General features: G+C 34.5%; 1 protein-coding gene across 1 annotated transcript; it reads left to right on the forward strand.

The window, feature by feature from the left end:
• Positions 1–54: 54 nt before the first annotated feature.
• LOC128188395 (ubiquitin conjugation factor E4 B-like) lies at positions 55–18,654 on the forward strand. Its single transcript, XM_052859415.1, has 25 exons — positions 55–209; positions 469–619; positions 1,546–1,621; positions 1,819–1,906; positions 2,024–2,156; positions 2,278–2,419; positions 2,527–2,674; positions 2,898–2,998; positions 4,864–4,978; positions 5,635–5,775; positions 6,097–6,213; positions 6,416–6,628; positions 10,930–11,019; positions 11,118–11,223; positions 11,521–11,759; positions 12,153–12,280; positions 12,499–12,597; positions 13,225–13,460; positions 13,695–13,821; positions 14,119–14,263; positions 15,077–15,211; positions 15,431–15,622; positions 16,067–16,241; positions 16,434–16,580; positions 16,916–18,654. Exons 1-25 carry the CDS (start codon positions 186–188, stop codon positions 16,969–16,971), a joined length of 3,324 nt encoding a protein of 1,107 aa, XP_052715375.1. The 5' UTR covers positions 55–185; the 3' UTR covers positions 16,972–18,654.
• Positions 18,655–19,636: the final 982 nt, after the last annotated feature.

A 19,636-nucleotide genomic window follows, 5' to 3' on the forward strand; every position in this document is an offset into this window, starting at 1 on the left:
CAACCATACAGCTGACTAAGATCACTACCGAATACTTCCGGGTCAAGGATGACGTAGGAATCATTTCTACATCGAAAACAGAAAAAGGGCTATGAAGCAGATGATGACAGCTGATTTATATCTCATAATGTCCTGTTTGTTTTAATGTTAAACTCTTTAAAAAGTAAATAAGAATTCTAAGAAAAATGAGTGAATTAACTCCAGACGAGGTGAGTATTAGAGTTTAGTTTTGGAAGTTATTTGAAATCACTATGCACATGCCTTTTGTTGTTGTTTGACAAAAAAATAATGATCAATGGTGTTATATTGGTGCATGTGAGTTATAACTTATATCATTCATATTTTCAAAATTTTGAAGAACACTTGGGCTTTCTAATGGTTACATTGTTGCCTAATTTTTTTACACAGTGAGAGATTTAAAAATATCTGTTTTGATGACATATATTAAAGAAACATTTATTTCTGTAGATCCGGCGTCGAAGACTTGCCAGATTGGCTGGTAATGCATCCTCTAGTTCACAGAGCGACGGATCTCCAAGTCTGTCCCAGGCCAGTGGGGCATCCAGCCAGGCCTCTGACTCCCAATCCACAATGTCAAGAACTAACAGCACACCTCCTAGTATGTTTTAATTATTTTAAAGAATTTAATTAATTAAAGAAAGCAAAGATAGCAAAAATTCTTATACCTTCCAACTGTTGTGCAAATACATTTGAGAAAAAATTACAGGGGAAAATTTGCTTTTGATCAGAATTCGTAAAATCATAGGTTCTTATTGACTTGTATTTCTTTGTTCTGGCAGTCTGCATAATAATGATTGAGTAGAAAAACTATCAGCAAAAATAAGATTTAAATATTGCTGTAGACTGCATTTTGTAAATTATGTTATCAGTCCAGTTTGCTTTGTTTACTTTTTCACATAAGTCCAAACTTTTCTCATTATTATAATGAACTTATTGTTGTTTAAAGGTACAAATGGTTTTATTATTTGTTAACTTATCTGTTGGCCAGGTCATATTGATAATACATGTAAATATATGTAATTTGTTGTTTAAATAATTTTGTTAAAAAAATCATTCAAAATAATACTCAACATGATAATATGGCAATCTGCCTCAAGAGCAAATGTGTTTTAGGATGAACAAACATACACTTGTATATTTTCATGATTCCAGGTCTCTTAAAGAATTTTTTTTGTGTTTGTTTTTGGTTTATTATGTATTTGAAAAAATAAAACCTTTTAGGGGTAGATATTTTTCATTATATTATAGTAATATGATAATTAAAAAACTTCATTTAACTATGATTGTATTCTTGGATACAATAAGATATATTTAACCTTTACAGCATTGTACTAAGGTAACAGTAAAGACCTATTGGTTGGTTGTCCAAAATCAAAGATGATTAAATTCTTTGGTCATAAATTGCTACTGAGATAGACATTAAACATTTACATCTTGTAATTGTAATCACTTTAGATTTGAAAATCAATAGTCGGAAGTACAAGAAAGTATTAAGGTTCTACATAGTTAATATTTTGCTAATAGGCAGTCTTAATGTGGATCCTATCACCCCAGAATCTCAGAGGAGCCTGGACATGGATTCCGAGTGTTCAGAAAAGAAGTATGTATTTGTAGTGTTGCTTACGAAATGCATCTTATTCTAAATTATAATGATTTCTTTATTTCATAAATAGATAAGTGCAATGGACAAATTCATTATTTCTGTGGAAAAGTTACTTTGCAAATTTATTGGTTATGTTTTTCTCAGATGAAAAGGATATTGATTCGATATTTTTCTTTACATTTGAATTTCATTAGCTCACAATCACAAATGGATGTAGATTCTGGAATAGAAACAATGGAAGTTGATGACTCAGATATGAAGTTTGAGATCAAAAGAAGAAGGGTATATGCATTTAATAACTGATGCTTTAGGAGCAAATTCAAATTTGATTCATTATCATATTATATACTGTAGTAAATGATTGTTCATTGTATCAAAATTATTCATTTGAATGAAAAGGATACCAGTATTGGATCAGAAGCCACTGTAGAACAGGTTACTGAGGCCGTGGGTCGAGTGTGTTTGGTGTCTTGGAAAGAAGAGACTCAAGATGCTGTGTACATACCTGAACTTGCAGATTGTGAGGCTGAAGGTAAATTATAATTTGGTTTTCTCTTTTTCTCTTGATATGATATATTTACAGATGAATATCACCAAATTAGGGTTGCATCTATGTTGTAACTGTGACTTTTTTTGTACATTTCATTGTATAGATGACTGTAAGGAGATGATTAATCAATCCTTGATGGAAATGCTGTTGAAAATCAGAGATTGCCCAGAGAATCCAGTGTTAAAAATTCGACCCAATTTCTCTTATGCTGTATCCCCAAAGAAACCAGGGTCAAGCCCAAGAAGGTACACTTAAAATTACACCCCCCTCAAAATATGATGTGATGGCAGAAAGCACTTCTAATTTATGAAACAGGTACAGTAAATGATATTTCCTTTATGTGTGATGACAGTGTTGGCACAATGATGTCACCAGATATGCAGCCAAAGAGAGAGTTTTCTGCCAAGTACCAGCCAGAAAACTGTAAGGAGGTGGAGATGATCAGCTATCTGATGGACTGTTACGATAGGGCCGGGCTGGAGGAGAGGCTGGCTCCAAAGGTAGGGGAGGTCAACTCTGTAAAGATAATCAGTTTTGAATGTAAATCAGCAATAAAAATACATGCATGTTTTGCATTTCAAAGAAGATGAACTTCATTTTGTATATTGAAAAAGATCATCTTTTTTTAACAGAGTACATTATAAATTGGACCACATACATGTAATATGATAATTACTTGTTATGGAAATATCATGAATATAAATGAAGTGATATTATTTTCAGAGAGCAAGTGTCCCTCCATTGAGTCTGATGTTGTCCAGTGCTAGACATCAGTGTGTGTGTCATACTGCAATAGTTCTGCAGGGAGGACTCACCACACCCAGGTAACACTCGCCCTTATGGCCAAGTGGTGGTCTACTACTACTGTGGGGTGGGAAGATAGCAGGCTTGGGGGGAATTACATTGTAAAGTAATGCATTACATTACCATTACGTCATGAATTTGGGCATTAAATTACCATTACCATTACTTGATTTTCTTGAAGTAATGCATTACATTACCATTACATGAGTAAAGTAATGCATTACCATTACCATTACTTTTTTTTTAAAGTAAAGCTAATAAAGAGTTTTTGCAAATGTTTCAAATATACAACACTCTTTAACATATCTACAGCTTCATGCTCAGTATCAGGTTCAAATTCAATGAATAAACAAGAGTCATTCTTTATTTGCTCAATATATAATCATATTGTGGCAATATGAACAACATATTACATAAGTAAAATGATATTTATAGACATTTGGCATGATACAATATCAGATATGAAATAGAGACACAGGATAACATGCGTAACAAAAAACAATTTATGAAATAATGTTGCGGTTTTTAAAAGCTTAATATAGATATATCCCCAGATTACACAAATCTTTATTATTTTGGACACTTAATTTTATTACTTTATAAACAGGTCCTTTTTCCCAGTTATATTTCTTAATATATTTTAATCGTATTTCTTTTTACGGAGGACACTTTAAGACAAAAGATTGCTGTTGCACTTTATGATCGAAGTTTCAAAGGGTTCATCTTTTAAATGCATCCATCTTCCGGGCTATACTAAATAAATGTTTTGCAGGAGCACTCAAAGCTTGGAATGGAAAATACTGTTTGACGATCTTTATCTTAGGATTTATTAAGTGCAATAATAGATTAAATACATAAATATTGTATTTTCTATCAGTCCAAACTAATGTACAGTGTAATTAATATACAAGAGAGAGAGAGAGAGAGAGAAAATAAGTAAGATTATTTTCAAATGGGTTAAAATATTGGAAGTGATATTGATTTTCATCATGGATGGACAGCATTCATTTTGCTTTTAGAGGTGCATGTCTGTCTCCTATTCTATTGTGTCATAGCGAAGGGAAGGGGATTGGGGTGTATAGCACTTCTTATAACAATAGATTGTTTTGATACTTAGATTATCCTGGGGGCATAGCGTGTTGTTGACACATTTCTTATTGAAGTGCAAACTAATTGGAGTAAATTGTTTAAAAACTCTTAATAACAACACTCTTAAAAATGTTATGAAATTATGCTGTTATCTTTAGTAATATAAACAATTCAAATATGAATTTAAAAAAAAACTTTTTTAATAAAACATGTACAATTAAAACATTTTTTTCTCAATTAGAATTATTTCTTTCTTCTTTAAAAATAAATTTAATCAAATTCAATTTCAACTATTCATTTATTCATCACATTTTTTAAAGTGAACATGCATAAATATGCATAGTAATGCAAAGTAATGCCATGTAATGCCAGCATTACACTAGATTTTGGAAAGTAATGCATTACATTAGCATTACTTGTAATGCTAATTTTGAGGCATTACACATTACTAGCATTACTTTGAAAACATGTAATGCATTGCAATGCATTACCATTACATTTAGCATTACCCCAAACCTGGAAGATAGATACCCCTCTGATACATTATTTATAGAATAAACATCTTGACAAGTCTTTAAGAATGTGAAATACAAACTCCTGCCGAAAGTTTCCTTTTTAATTGAATGCAGATACTTTGTACAATATAAACGAAATGAGGTAATCAAGCCAGTATTTATGACAATTAGATTTATCACCAGACTTTTCTATAAAAGGCATGCTATAAAATGTTTTATGTTTCCATCTTAATGAATTTATTTAATGGCACAAGCTGCATGTATTGGTTTTTTTTGGACAGATCTGTTGGGGGCAACTCTCTACTGCTTTCCTATCTATTGTCTCATAACTTACCTCGCGGCTTTCTCCCTGAGCTTGTGCAAACCACATGTGATGACAGGGACACATTTAGAAGGGTAAGCCAGCACAATGCAAATTCTTATCACCTTTCAGTGAAGATAACCATGCAGGAATCTTGCCTTATTCAGTATCATCATGTAATTGTATACAGCAAAACTCGTTTATAATGAATTTCAAGGGACCATAGAAAAAACTTCGTTATAGCCATAATTCGCTATACGTTTATAACGAATTCGTAAAAAATATTATAGCGAATTCGTTATAAAATAATTCAGGGTTTTTCCGGCTAACAGTTTTCTAAACTATCGTAAGTTATAAAATTAGTATTACCGTCATTTACAAAAAATGTCAATATAACCATTTCATTTCAATTTTTTAAAAAATTCCGTGTACTATTTGAATTTGAGTATTTTATATATGCATCTTAAAATTGCATTTCTCTTCAATGAAATTTGAAATGGAAAAAAATTCGTTATAAAAATGATGAAATACGTTAAAATTTTGCCAGCAGGGGTCTTAAAATTACTTCGTTATAGCCGTAAATTCGTTATAGCCGTGTTCGTTATATACATTAATTTTCTAAAGGTTTATATTAGGAATTTGCCGGGACATGAATAATAATTCGTTATAGCCGTAAATTCGCTATATCCGTGTTCGTTATATTCGAGTTTTGCTGTAATGGTATTCAATGATGGTTTGTCTCTCTGTGTAGGTGTTTATCCCAGTCCTACAGGGCTTAAACAGATATATCCATGGCATGTCCTTGGACAGTGACGACTACAGAGACCCTCTGTCTGTCCTGTCCGAGCTTTGTGAAATCAAGAGTGGCAACTCGCGACCTATATGTGGCCTGGTGAGTGGGAGAGGAAACCTCTTCTTTTCTTTAAATTATTTCATTTTGCTTCAGTTCTTGTCAACATATTTTTGATTTATCAGAAGTTAACTTGATTTTTGTGAATTATACATATTAAATGTTCTAAACCATTGGTTTAAATAATATAAGTGACGTGACTCATTACACAATTTTGAAAAGAAACTTATGAATTGGAGTGGAAGCTGAATTCTCACAGAAACAATAGTGGCAGTTAACTGTATCACATACTGAATTAGATTTGTTGCTCCATTATGACCAGTGGTTTAACTGAATGAATATGTGTATTGTTTCACTGACCAGGCTGTAGAGCTGGTAAACTGGATCCCGGTCACTCTCACCAAGGCCACAGGAATGGAGTTAGAGAAGCTGTCCTGGCTCGGGCCATTCCTGGGGCTCTCTGTTTTTGCAGAGGATAATGTAAGTATAAATAACAAATTCAAAGTCTTCACCTAAATCATTACTGACCAGAGAGAGAGAGAGAGAGAGAGAGAGGAGAGAGAGAGAGAGAGAGAGAGACTAGGGAGACAAGTATAAATAAATATCATTTCTTATTAAACATGTACCTGTATATATATCTCACTGTACAAAGCTTCACCGTGATCTCTTTGTCTCTGTTCAGACCAAAGTAGTGGAGAAGTTTTTCTCGGGCCACCAGTTGTCGGCTGACAGCACCAAGCTGATTCACCAGTCTCTGCAGCATGGCATGGGGTACGCCCGGGCCGAGCTGTTCAAAATCCTGCACACTATTCTAGTCAATGGACAGAGCCGCGACCTGGCATTATCTTACATAGCCAAAGCTCTGGAGAGGAACGCCAAGAAATCCCAGATACAGGTCAGCTTAGAACAGCGGTGTACATGATTGATAAAAATTTAAGAATGTATTGAATTCTCATGTAGAAAGATTGGGCCATAAAAGTCCCTTGACCATACAGTACTCAGGAGTTCTTTGTCGTTGTTTTTAGCTCACCTGAGCCAAAGGCTCAAGTAAGCTTTTCTGATCACAATTTTCCGTTGTCTGTCGTTGTGATCGTTGTTGTCATCGTCGTTGTTGTAAACTTTTCACATTATCATCTTCTTCTCAAGAACCACTGGGCAAAATTTGGCACTAAGCACCACTAGGTGAAGGGGATTCAAGTTTGTTCAAATGAAGGGCCACGCCCTCTTTAAAGAGGAGATAATTGAGAATTATTGAAAATTTGTTGGTATTTTTCAAAAATCTTCTGCCCAAAATCTATTCTGCCTGAAAAGCTTAAACTTGTGTGGAGGCATCCTCAGGTAGATTCAAGTTTGTTGAAATCATGGTCCCCAGGGGTAGGGAGGGGCCACAATTGGGGGATCAAGTTTTACATAGGAATATATAGAGAAAATCTTTAAAGGGTACCTGCAGTGCCGGTCAATTTTTGATATAATGGAGATCTATGTGTAAAAACATCATCCTGAAAATTTTACAGCGATCGCATAAGTAGTTTTCGAGATATTTGGGGAAACCCCGATTTCACACCTGAACGAGTTTTGAATCAAGCCGATTTGGCGCGAGATGAACTGTGACGTCACGGGGTCAACGCCGCTGTATGAGAAACAGGAATATCGTATGAAAACTGTTCGTTTTCTTGCATTGTTTTATCAATATATGAACAATTTTTTCTGTTGTTTTATTTCCTTATCAACCCTGGATGACTAATTATACTGTTGTTTGAGTTTAACCTGTATTTTATCGAACAAAAATGCCGAATTCGGATAATTGTTTGCTTCATGAATTTCGTCAAATGTGTAAGACATTTTACATATAAATGCACACCATATGTAGCAAAATGACAATTATTCAAAGCATTATTGTTATAAGAAACATATTTTGTTAATATTGTCATTCTTTCGAATGATTTCTCAGTGACATTATTAACTGATTAATAATATTGATAATACATAATGATATTTCGTAAAAGGTAACTCGGGGTCTATTCCTCGTATAAGGCATAAAATTACAAATGATGTCGCCTGATTATTCAATAATATTGATATCGGATCAATAAAAATCAAAATAGTGTGCATTCTTTAACAAACACACACGGGATTATTAACGGATCAAGGCGAAAGTCCAAGATGGCTGCATGATTAAGTTTTAAAAATACGATAATGGAATTTAATTTTACATTTATTTACATCTTTTGATGAATTGTAACTTTGGTCATTGTTAAAGTGATTAGATAAGTAACAATAAAGGCATTTACTTCGAACATTAGTTTTACTATTTAATAGTATCATGCATGATTCTTTAATCACTAATTGACGGACTATACACGTTTTAACTGACGAATGCTTGATTTTACACAGTCTTATTTATTTTTCTGTTTTATCTTTTAACAATTGAAAAGCTAATTATACACAAATCAATTTACCAGTCTAGAGGTGTGAAACTCTCTCTTTGTTCACCAGACTCGTGTACCTTGTGTATACATACCCCAGATACACGTGTGTCTGGAGCAGTGGCTTCGTTAGTTTACATGTTTACCTGTGTCATTGTCTCGGATCACTCGTGTGTGAAAGATATAATGTAATCAAAAAATGAATAATGAACATAAATCAGCCCATGTAAGCGTTTTAAGATATCGTATTCATCGGTAAAAAGACAACTTTTAAAATCCTTAAAAAAGAAATCTGATTGTAATTAAATAATAACGGATACAAATTTCTAGATCTACAATACTTAAAATAACAAGATACGTCAAAACATCAGACCTATATCGATCATTTTGGCTGAAAAATCGAATTTAATTTGTATAGCTTTGTAAGGAAATTTCCCTCCCGTTGACCTCGTGACGTCACTTCCGCTAAAGCCTCGTTATCGCCTAATTCTGTTTTCTCTTGATTAGATTTCCCAAAGCAGGTAAAAATAGCCACTTTGAAGAGGCGTAACTCCGTTATTTTTGCACCGATTTCGATGCGGTTTTTTGCATTAAATTTTGGTAAATAAACTCTTTAACATATGTTTCACATCGGCTGGGCTGCAGGTACCCTTTAAAAATCTCCTTCTCAAAAACAATTAGGCCAGAAAAGCTCAAATTAAAATGGAAGCATCCTCAGATAGTGTAGATTCAAATTTGTTCAAATCATGGTCCCCAGGGGTAGAGTGGGGCCACAATTGGGGGATCATGTTTTACATAGGAATATATAGAGAAAATCTTTTAAAAATCTTCTTCTCAAAAACTATTAGGCCAGAAAAGCTCAAATTAAAATGGAAGCATCCTCAGGTTGTGAAGATTCAAATTTGTTCAAATCATGGTCCCCGGGGGTAGGGTGGGGCCACAATGGGGGAATGGATTTTTACATAGCAATATATAGAGAAAATCTTTTTAAAATCTTCTTCTCAAAAACTATTAGGCCAGAAAAGCTCAAATTAAAATGGAAACATCCTCAGATAGTGTAGATTCAAATTTGTTCAAATCATGGTCCCCAGGGGTAGAGTGGGGCCACAATTGGGGGATCATGTTTTACATAGGAATATAAAGAGAAAATCTTTTAAAAATCTTCTTCTCAAAAACTTTTAGGCCAGGAAAGCTAAAATTAAGATGGAAGCATCCCCAGGTAGTGTAGATTCAAGTTTGTTCAAATCATGGTCCCTGTGGGTAGGGAGGGGTCACAATGGGGGGGGGGGGTCATGTTTTACATAGGAATATATAGAGAAAAATCTTTAAAAATCTCCTTCTCAAAAACAATTAGGCCAGAAAAGCTCAAATTAAAATGGAAGCATCCTCAGGTTGTGTAGATTCAAGTTTGTTCAAATCATAGTCCCTGGGGGTATGGTGGGACCACAATGGGGGAATGGATTTTTACATAGGAATATATCTAGAGAAAATCTTTAAAAATCTTCTTCTCAAAAACTTTTAGCCCAGGAAAGCTCAAATTAAGATGGAAGCATCCCCAGGTAGTGTAGATTTAAGTTTGTTCAAATCATGGTCCCTGTGGGTAGGGAGGGGCCACAATGGGGGGGGGGGGGTCATGTTTTACATAGGAATATATAGAGAAAATCTTTAAAAATCTTCTTCTCAACAACTATTAGGCCAGAAAAGCTCAAATTAAAGTGGAAGCATCCTCAGGTAGTGTAGATTCAAATTTGTTCAAATCATGGTCCCCGGGGGTAGGGTGGGTCCACAATAGGGGGATCATGTATTACATAGGAATATATAGAGAAAATCTTTAAAAATCTTTTTCTCAAAAACTATTAGGCCAGAAAAACTCAAATTAAAATGAAAGCATTCTCAGGAAGTGTAGATTCAAGTTTGTTCAAATCATGGTCCCCCGGGGTAGGGTGGGGCAACAATAGGGGGATCATGTCTTACATAGGAAAATATAGAGAAAAATCTTTAAAAATCTTCTTCTCAAAAACAATTAGGCCAGAAAAGCTCAAATTAAAATGGAAGCATCCTCAGGTAGTGTCAAATCAAGTTTGTTCAAATCATGGTCCCCCGGGGTAGGGTGGGGCCACAATTGGGGATCATGTTTTACATAGGAATATATAGAAAAAATCTTTAAAAATCTTCTTTTTAAAGACTATTTGGTAATAAAAGCTTAAACTTGTGTAGAGGCATCCTCGGGTAGTGTAAATTCAAGTTTGCAAAATCACAGTCCCTAGTGGTAGGGCGGGGCCGTGATGGCGGTTTGAATTTTTACATAGGAATATATAGAGAAAAACTTTAAAACTATTCTGAGAAAGTTTTCGGTCCAAAACTCAGTACTTAGTGTGAAAGCACAGGTTATGCAGATTTAAATTTGATGAAACCATGATTCCCTAGAGAAAAGTGGGGGCACAAAATGGAGGGGGGGGGGGGTGTGGTATATAGGAATAGAGAAAAATCTTCTTACAGGTACAACAATAAAAGGGGCTTGGTATTTACCAAAAAAAAGAAGTGGATAAATATTGGCAGATTTTCATTTTTTTTAGCAAGATCTACTGTACTTAGTTGTCAAGATATTTTGATACTGTAATGCTAATTTGATCAGAATGAAGGCAATTGTTGCTCAGGTGAGCGATGTGGCCCCTGGGCCTCTTGTTTTAATCTTCCTACATTCCAAACTTTTAGTCTGACAGATAACAGTTATATATAAATAAATAAGGATATCTGGGGTTTTTTGCAGGTGGATGAGAGATATGTAGCAGGAGATGGATTCATGTTGAACTTACTGTCCGTCCTTCAACAGCTGTCTGTGAAAATCACGCTGGACAAGGTAAGTCAAGTGCTGCATTACAAGAACCAATGTAATTGCTGTTATTTCTGTTTGAGACATGTAATAATAGGAAATTGTTGGCTTGTAATTTTGTTTAGGTTGACACATACTACCCATTCCATCCAAATTCTCGAGTGGGCATTAAGTCAGAGACACGCCTGAAGGCCCTTCCTCAACATGCAGAGAAATGGATCAAGGAATTATGTAAGAAGTTTTAAGTTCTAAAGTATCTAGCAATGAATGTGAATAAAATGCATAATGAAAGAATTTTAATTGGGTATAATGTCGCATATGCATGTACATATGTACTACTGTATTTAGAATATTTACCAGGATGTGGAATTTTTTTCTTTTATGAAATAAAAATTATTTCAAAGTAATGTTAAATGTATTGGATGAAACATATTTTCCTTTTGCATATCATATCTGATGTCTGTAATGAATGTAGAAATATTTGCAATTTTTGCATGTACTGATGTTTTTTCTCCAATACAATTGAAGCTAAAGAAACACCCCCCTGGCAGGACCCCAAATTTCCCACTGAATGTTTCTTCCTGACCCTCCATTGTCACCACCTGTCAATCATTCCTGCTGTTCGGCGGTACCAGCGCCGTCTTCGTGCAATACGTGATCTCAACAGAATGGTGGAGGACCTAGAGAACACAGAGTCCCAGTGGAGCCAGTTCCCACACGCCGCACGGAACAAGGAGATGCTCAAGAAATGGAAATCTCAAGTTCAGGTACTATGAAATCATCATTGTTCATGGGGGACCAGTAATGGTGGCTTTTGTGGGTAACCTTTGCACACAAATTTACATCCCCATGAACATTTACAAGCATTTGTTAGTATTTATTAACAAAATAAAACTCACTACTGACAAAATTATGTCCCCACAAATCAGGAAAATTTTGGCTACCCCCCAACATTGACCCCTACAAATAAAAATGATTCCACAGTACTCATCAGACTCACTTTCACACTTCATTATTGTTGAAATGTACATGCATACTGTTTTAATTTAGAATTTAATGTTTATACATGTGCATATACATGAGTCATGTAGATGCACATACATGTTCATGTAAAAAAATCATGGAGTTTTAATCTTACTAAATATGTATTCATTTTTCAGAGGTTGCAGAAGAGTAAACTCTGTGCTGATGCAGCTATTTTGGACGAGTCCTTGCTTAGACACTGTCTAAATTTTTACAGTGGTGTGTCTACGTATATTCTTAAAGTTGCAGACCCTCAGAATATGGGGTAGGTAGATTTTCCAGTGTATGTAAAAATAACACTAAATACCAGTCATATTAAGGTTTGGATTGTATAGCAACATCATTTAAAGGAAATCTCTTGTTAATGAACTTATTTTAAAAAAGAAGCTTGGAAAGTAAAGAAGCTTGAAACAGTAAATGCAATAGACATTTGAGTTTTGCCATAAAACTAAGCCTTGATAACAGTTTCATCATCCATTTCAGTCAAACTCTGCCCTTGCCCAAGAATGTGCCAATGCCATTTGGAGCTCTTCCTGACTTCTATCTAGAAGACATCGCTGATTATCTCCTGTTTGTTATTCAGTAAGTTGTGACCATTTGTTTCTGCATATACTGTAAACCAACTTTTATTCGCGTGCGAGAAATTTTCGTGAGGTTCGCGAGATTATCGTCGTCGCGAATATTTCTCTCCGCAAACCAGTCCATGTCACATGGTTGGTATAACAAGACGGGTCTGGAGAAGGCTTGGTCGCAAACATTAGTTGTCGCAAACCAGTTTTTAGGAAGTAAATCGCGAAATAAAGTTGGTTTACAGTATACAAGTATCATGGGTATATTTACTTATAAAATAAGAAAAATACCAATAAAATAGTTAATTGTCAGAAGTAATAAAGCTAAAAGCTGTTACTGATGACATGTATAATTGTAGTTTGATAAATGCAAGTTTCATTAACAGGCTTATCCTTTATACCGGAACTGATAAAATAAAACCAAATTTAACTGATCATTTCTTCTTTAAACAATGCTAGGCTAAGCTTTGCGTCACCAAATTTGGCATGAATTTTTTAGTCCAGTGCTGCGTATACATGTACAAAATCAAATATATTTTCCTTGGCTTTCTTTGACAGAGTTAATTTTCAAAACTAATTTTATAACATATATTTACCAGTATTAGTGAGAAATACACAAATGAATTGTTGCTGTTTCCAGGTTCAGCCCTGACGTGTTGAATGACCCCTGTATGACCCAGATCATCCACATGCTGATAGTGATGGTGTGTAACAATGAATACATCGGCAACCCGTACCTGACCGCAAAGCTGGTCGAGGTCGTATTTGTCATGAACCCTAGCGTCCAACGCAGAACCGGGAGTCTCAATGAGCAGTTCTTACTGCACCCTCTAGCCCTCAAACACTTGGTGCCGGCTCTGATGAAGTTTTACACAGGTATTTAGTGAATCGACAGATGTGCAGTTCTCATCAGCTAATTTCATATTTTGTTGTTTTCAATGGGATGTTATATGTGTAGGGATGGGATGATAATGATTAGTGTTTGTGTGAGGATGAGTTTCTAACTGGTCCCACTTTCGTATGTCTAAATGACACATTGATTATGTAATGCTTTATATGCTGTGTACCTATTGCTTTTGTTTAATTTCTGTGCCAAATTGTTTTTGACAGAGATTGAAACCACAGGAGCCAGCAATGAGTTTTATGACAAGTTCTCCATCCGCTACCATCTCAGTATCATCTTCAAGACCATGTGGCAGACCCCACAGCATCAGCTCAACATGATAGAGGAGGCAGAGTAAGATTAGCCTTTTATGATTTCCCTCGGCAGGGGCTATCACTTACTAAATTTTGTGGTACATGTATCATCTCATGTGCAAAATAAATAGTCTCATCACTGAAATATGTTCGAAATTTTTTTAAAATAACAATTCAGAAATTTCAAAAAATAAATTTGCATAAAAATGTTCCTAATATTTCATATTAAATTAGAAATTAGCACCTATGGGGGAAAAAATGTATAGTATTTGGTACACCGTTAGAATCCAAGATGTATCATTACCAGAACTGATGATTATGGTTGGTTATTACACAGCAATGGCAAACAGTTTGTGAAGTTTGTGAACATGCTGATGAATGACACAACCTTCCTGTTGGATGAGAGTCTGGACTGTCTTAAGCGGATCCATGAGATCCAGGAAGCCATGCAGAACATGGAGGAATGGGAGCGACAGCCCAAGGTAGGTCAGGGGTCAGCTGGAGGGGTAAGGGGTCAGTGTCTGAACTATTATAGTGTACAGCATTGATCCTTAAAATGTTTAAAATAGAATTAAAGGGGTAAGGGGGAAAATGGACTTAAATAGGAAGTAGTATATTAAGTCATCAACTTTTGATGTAAAATACTTCTAAACATGATCAAAATTTACTTCAAAAACTAAAGATACACAAGATGAATAAATTTCAGAATGCATTAATGACCTCTATACTTGGTTTTGTTTGTGCAAGGCTTTGATGTTACAATGTACATAGACTGTTGATGCTGTCTTGTCATTGATATATATATATATATATTATTATAACAGTCACTTGATCCAAAGGGTCGGATCACGTTGAGTTGCCAGGCGTGGATCATCAGATCAAACGAGACGCGAGTTTGTTTTGATAGTCTGTGCCTGGCAATGAGACATGATCCATCTCTTTGGATCAAGCTAGTTATAATGATAAATTTATTATATACCCTTGTCTATTTAAAGTTTTAATTACAAAACTTTGTTTTTAAAATCAAATGTATGACATTCACTTATATAATAATGCTATTTTTAAACGAACTCTATTAAAAAGCGCTAAAATACGGGTGTTATTTGATGTGTACTAAGTAATCAGTTTCAGAGAGTGGCGATACAGAATTGGAAAACCACAGTGTGGTGATCTGGAAAATTGGATCACACCCTGTAAAATTGACAGTATCAAGAAGGGAAAATTGATGAGTATATAATAAAGTTTAATCTATAGTCTATGGTTCTGTGATCATAATGAATGTTTGTTTGTAACAGGACCAGCAGCAGTCCCGACAGAGGCAGCTTGCTATGGATGAGCGACAGTGCAGATCTTACCTCACACTAGCCACAGAGACTGTGGATATGTTCCAATACCTCACCGAGAAAATCAGGAAACCCTTCCTCAAACCAGTATGTTAAAATTGTGTAATTTTTTTATATTAACAGAGGTTATTCATTGGGAGTTTAGAATAATAAAAAATACAATTCTTAAAACTTTCAACTAACTCAAGGAACCCATGATCAAGTTTTCTAATAATTACCCTATTAGCATGTTTGTGTTTACTGTTATCTAGAATTATTAGTACTTTATATCTTGCACCATTATGATTCATTGTTGCACTGTTGTAGGAATTGGCTGATAGATTGGCAGCCATGTTGAATTTCAATCTGCGACAACTGTGTGGTCCAAAATGTAAGAACCTTAAAGTGAAGAACCCGGAGAAGTACGGCTGGGAACCCAAGGAGCTGCTCAACAGACTGACCGACATCTACCTACACCTGGACTGTGATCAATTCGCCACTGCTATTGCCAACGATGAAGTATGTTTAGGGAGAAGAATGGATATAAGTCAATTTGCTGAAATTTTGGCATTACCATTTATGCTTGGATCCAAATTTTCCGGGGGGGGGGGGGGGGGGGGGGGGTCGCCGGTTATTTGAGTTTGACAGGGGGGGGGGGGGGGGGTCCGAGACATATTTTTGGTAACTTTATAAATTTCATTATGTATTTTAAAGAAATTTGGATTTTGCAGAGGACCCCCTTCCGATCCGCGCATGACCATTTATATGTATGTTCTTGTACATCATAGGTAGTGTACATAATTTCAAGCTTTGATTTGATTTAGTTTTGTTTTACATGTACATTACGTAAGCAGTTTTTTAGGTAGAGATATTAAAGTATAAGGCCTTTAGGAAATTGAAATGTGTTAAGAATTCAAATATTTTATTGCAAAATTATAAAAAAAATTCATTTTCCCATTCCAGAGATCTTACCGCCATGAACTTTTTAATGATGCTATTGCCAGAATGCAGAAGGCTATGATCAAAACTAATGTAGAGATAGAAAAATTCCGCTTTCTGCAGGAAAAAGTTGACAAAATTGTCTTAGAAAAACAGCAGGAAGAAGTGGATTATGGGGAAATTCCAGAGGAGTTCAAAGGTCAGATCATATCTGTAATTAGAAAAGGGTTTCAGAAACCTTTCCCCCCTTTTTTTGGATGAATGAACTTAACTACATGTATATGTCTCTAAGTACATGTATAAATGGACAAAATTATGTTGTCTTACTTGTTGTAATATTAATTTAATAAATGATAATTCCCTTACCAAAATCCACATTGTATGGTTATAGATCCCTTGATGGACACTTTGATGAATGACCCAGTTATTTTGCCCAGTGGCACTGTGATGGATCGACCAATCATCACTCGGCATTTATTGAACTCTCAGACTGACCCATTCAATAGGCAGCCGCTCACAGAGGAGGAACTCAAACCAGGTCAGGGACCATCTCAAATTTGTTTTTTGTTTTTTTTAAATAGGAATGGTAATTTTTTACAGACTTGCCAACCGTTTTCCTGCAACCAATTTGAACTGACAGACTTAGATAATTTTAATTGGTTTTATTTTTGTAAATGAGCTCTCTTTATATACTTAAAGATACTTTGGAAAATATCATTAATATTCTGTTAATGGTTTAATGAAACATTTCGATTCAAATTTGGAAGAAAAACCAGCATTTCTATCTTCAAATTACTTTTAATAATTGCCATACCTTTTTAAAGAAGCTTTTGATAATTCTATATCCATTTTATTGATTTGTTTATTTTGTAGCCAATGAGATCAAGTTGAAGATAGAGGCCTGGAAACAATCAAAGACAAGAAGATAATCTTGGACTCTCGCGATCAACACCATCCTTGTGTTCTTTTAGTTTTCTTTTATCTCATGTCAGTAGAAAAAAAAACATGTTCTTTGCTCATAGATATATCTACCATGTAAGGTAATATAAAGACAAGTGTAACCAAGTTCTCATAATGGTGGATACCAAGTAACACATGATTGTAATATGGGATTATTTTCGTTTGTCTTTATATAGTGGAAGAACAAGGTGTACATGACTACAGTCTATATCAAGTTACATTATCAACTTTAATAGATGAGCAGGTTTTATCATGACATGAAATAGAGTTGTTGCCCCTTGAATTTTTGGATTGTTCAGATTCTCTATCATAGACCGAGAGCTTTCTACAAAAAGTTTATTGTGATCTTGTTTGCATTTTGTCATGTGACTGTTCCAGTTGAATGAACATATTTTTCAGGTTCAGTAAATTGACTATTTGTACAGTTTTTTACGACAATATGATGATTTTTTTGGTCTGTTGTGTCGGTGTCAATGTCACTGTTTATCTCAAACTTAATTCGAGGGACAAGTCAAGTGTATCTCGATAAAATAATTAACCGTGTTTTATAGATTTATCCCCAAAGTTCGTTAAACTGAAAAAAGGAAAACTTTGTTTAGTTTTGTAATCAAGACTGCTAACTTCACATTATCTGTATTTTATACTTTAGCATATGTGTCCAGTTGCTATGCTATTAACTGTTAATGCTTGTGTGCTTCGAGTCATTAAGTGTTTATTGATGCATTTGAACTCTACAGAGCTAATTTTCATTTGTAAACAATCAATTTATTTCATAAAAAATCTCCCAAACATGAATTCATGTAGTCTCATTGTAATTATGTACTCAAAGTACAGCAGTTTTTCAATTTCGTTTTTCAAGCCATTTCATTTGGATGCCTTGACCTATGGGTGTGTGATCTCATCGAAAATTTACAAGATGAATTTTAAGTTTGGGATGCAATAATGCATCCAATTCTGTATTAATCTGTCTGACAATTTAGGTGTGTTTAGTGAATCTGTAGGAAAGGTTTTGCTAGATGAATTTCTTTCTGTTTAATTTACACTTTATTCAGTAACCTATTGGACTTGTGACAGTTGAATGCAATTGCCTAATTATGTACATCCTGGATTTATCTACTGTATTAATCTCAAAGACGACAGGTTCTATTGGCTGTTGTGGCATTATTTTTGTTTGAAATTAAATTTTTTAAGGGAAAAGAAAAAAAAATAACATTAGAATATTTGAAAGCTTCCCCTTCACCCCCAATAAATTGCAAGTTGCAAGAGTAGTCTTGTGGTTATTGAAAATATCTTGAATCTTTTGAAAAGATTTCTCTGCTGAAGGTAAAATAAATCTGTTGACCTTAAAAAGCACAGTATTGAACAGTGTTGAATATTTGAATTGAGTGTTGAATTACAACATTATTTCATCACTTGCTCATAACAATGAATCCTCAGATCAACTTGTATGTATGTTCATGTTTTTGTTTGTGTGTGTGTGTGTGTGCTATACCTATTCTGTGATCATATACACTTTTCTCATGTGTTTTGTTTTATTTATATATAAAATACAATTGTATGTACAAATGAATTTTGGGGGGCAAAGAAAGCAAGATTTAGTTTGATGTTAGTCAGTTGTAAATGGCGGCAATAAAATGATTGAGAAAATGTTGTATCAAGAGTTCTCCTTGTAACATAAATGGAAGCGGAGAGCAAGGATTAATGTAAAAATTATATTTAATCCTAAATTCCTTTACAAATTTCATAATGATAAATTTAAAAAAAAATCAAGTTTGATAAAGATTTAACAATCATAAATAATTAAAACTTTTTGAAAAAAAAAAACTGTTAAAGAATGATGGTGCCACTATGTATAGTATTATACAATGAGACTTTTCGGAACAATGAAGTTTATTCCAATAGACTGTTTAGAATCTGATCTTGGATTCCACAATGCTAAAAAAACTAGTCGTCTATGTGTACATTTCCAGAGGATGCTCCAATTTAAGATTCTACTGATGATGAATCACGTCTTGCTGTTTTGCACAAGGAGTTGTGTCTGTCTTGGATGGGTATTCCTAGGGTCTTTTTGAATTGTTAGTATAGCATTGAATGATTTATTTTTGACGTCGTCGTGTCAATAACTGCCGTCAGGTGAGCAGACAAATTGAATAACGAGCGTTAGCACGTTATGATAATTTGTCTGCTCACCTGACGGCAGTTATTGACACGACGACGTCAAAAATAAATCATTTAATGCTTATATTTACATTCCCTTACTGAAGAAATCAATTGTTTACTCAAATAAATTGATATAAAGTGCAGATCACGGAGGGAGTGAATAAGTAACAGCAAGAATAGCTGTTTTGTAAAACCGGTTTAAACTGGTTTTCACATAGACTGTTGAGATGAGATCGACGAGCATGAAAATATAATCCATGATAAATAACTCCTGAAATGTAGCTTTTAACAATAAAGTAAACTTTTTTGTTAAATAATTATAAAATGGTGTTTTGACAGCATTCATCAAACGCATTTTTTAACCGATAACATAGAGATCACTGTTTGAGTAAATTACTCGTAAATTCATACGCAGTGAATAGGTGTTGCATTTAGAGGCATTTAAACATCACGGAATTTAATGGAAAAACACAG

Source organism: Crassostrea angulata, chromosome 6, assembly GCF_025612915.1.
Source record: "Crassostrea angulata isolate pt1a10 chromosome 6, ASM2561291v2, whole genome shotgun sequence".
Taxonomy (NCBI): Eukaryota; Metazoa; Mollusca; class Bivalvia; order Ostreida; family Ostreidae; genus Magallana; species Magallana angulata.

Coding starts and splice junctions, on each gene's coding strand:
- LOC128188395 (XM_052859415.1), top strand. CDS start 186: ATGAGTGAATTAACTCCAGACGAG. Junction 2,157..2,277: donor TGCAGATTGTGAGGCTGAAG/GTAAATTATAAT, acceptor TTCATTGTATAG/ATGACTGTAAGGAGATGATT. Junction 6,214..6,415: donor CTGTTTTTGCAGAGGATAAT/GTAAGTATAAAT, acceptor GTCTCTGTTCAG/ACCAAAGTAGTGGAGAAGTT.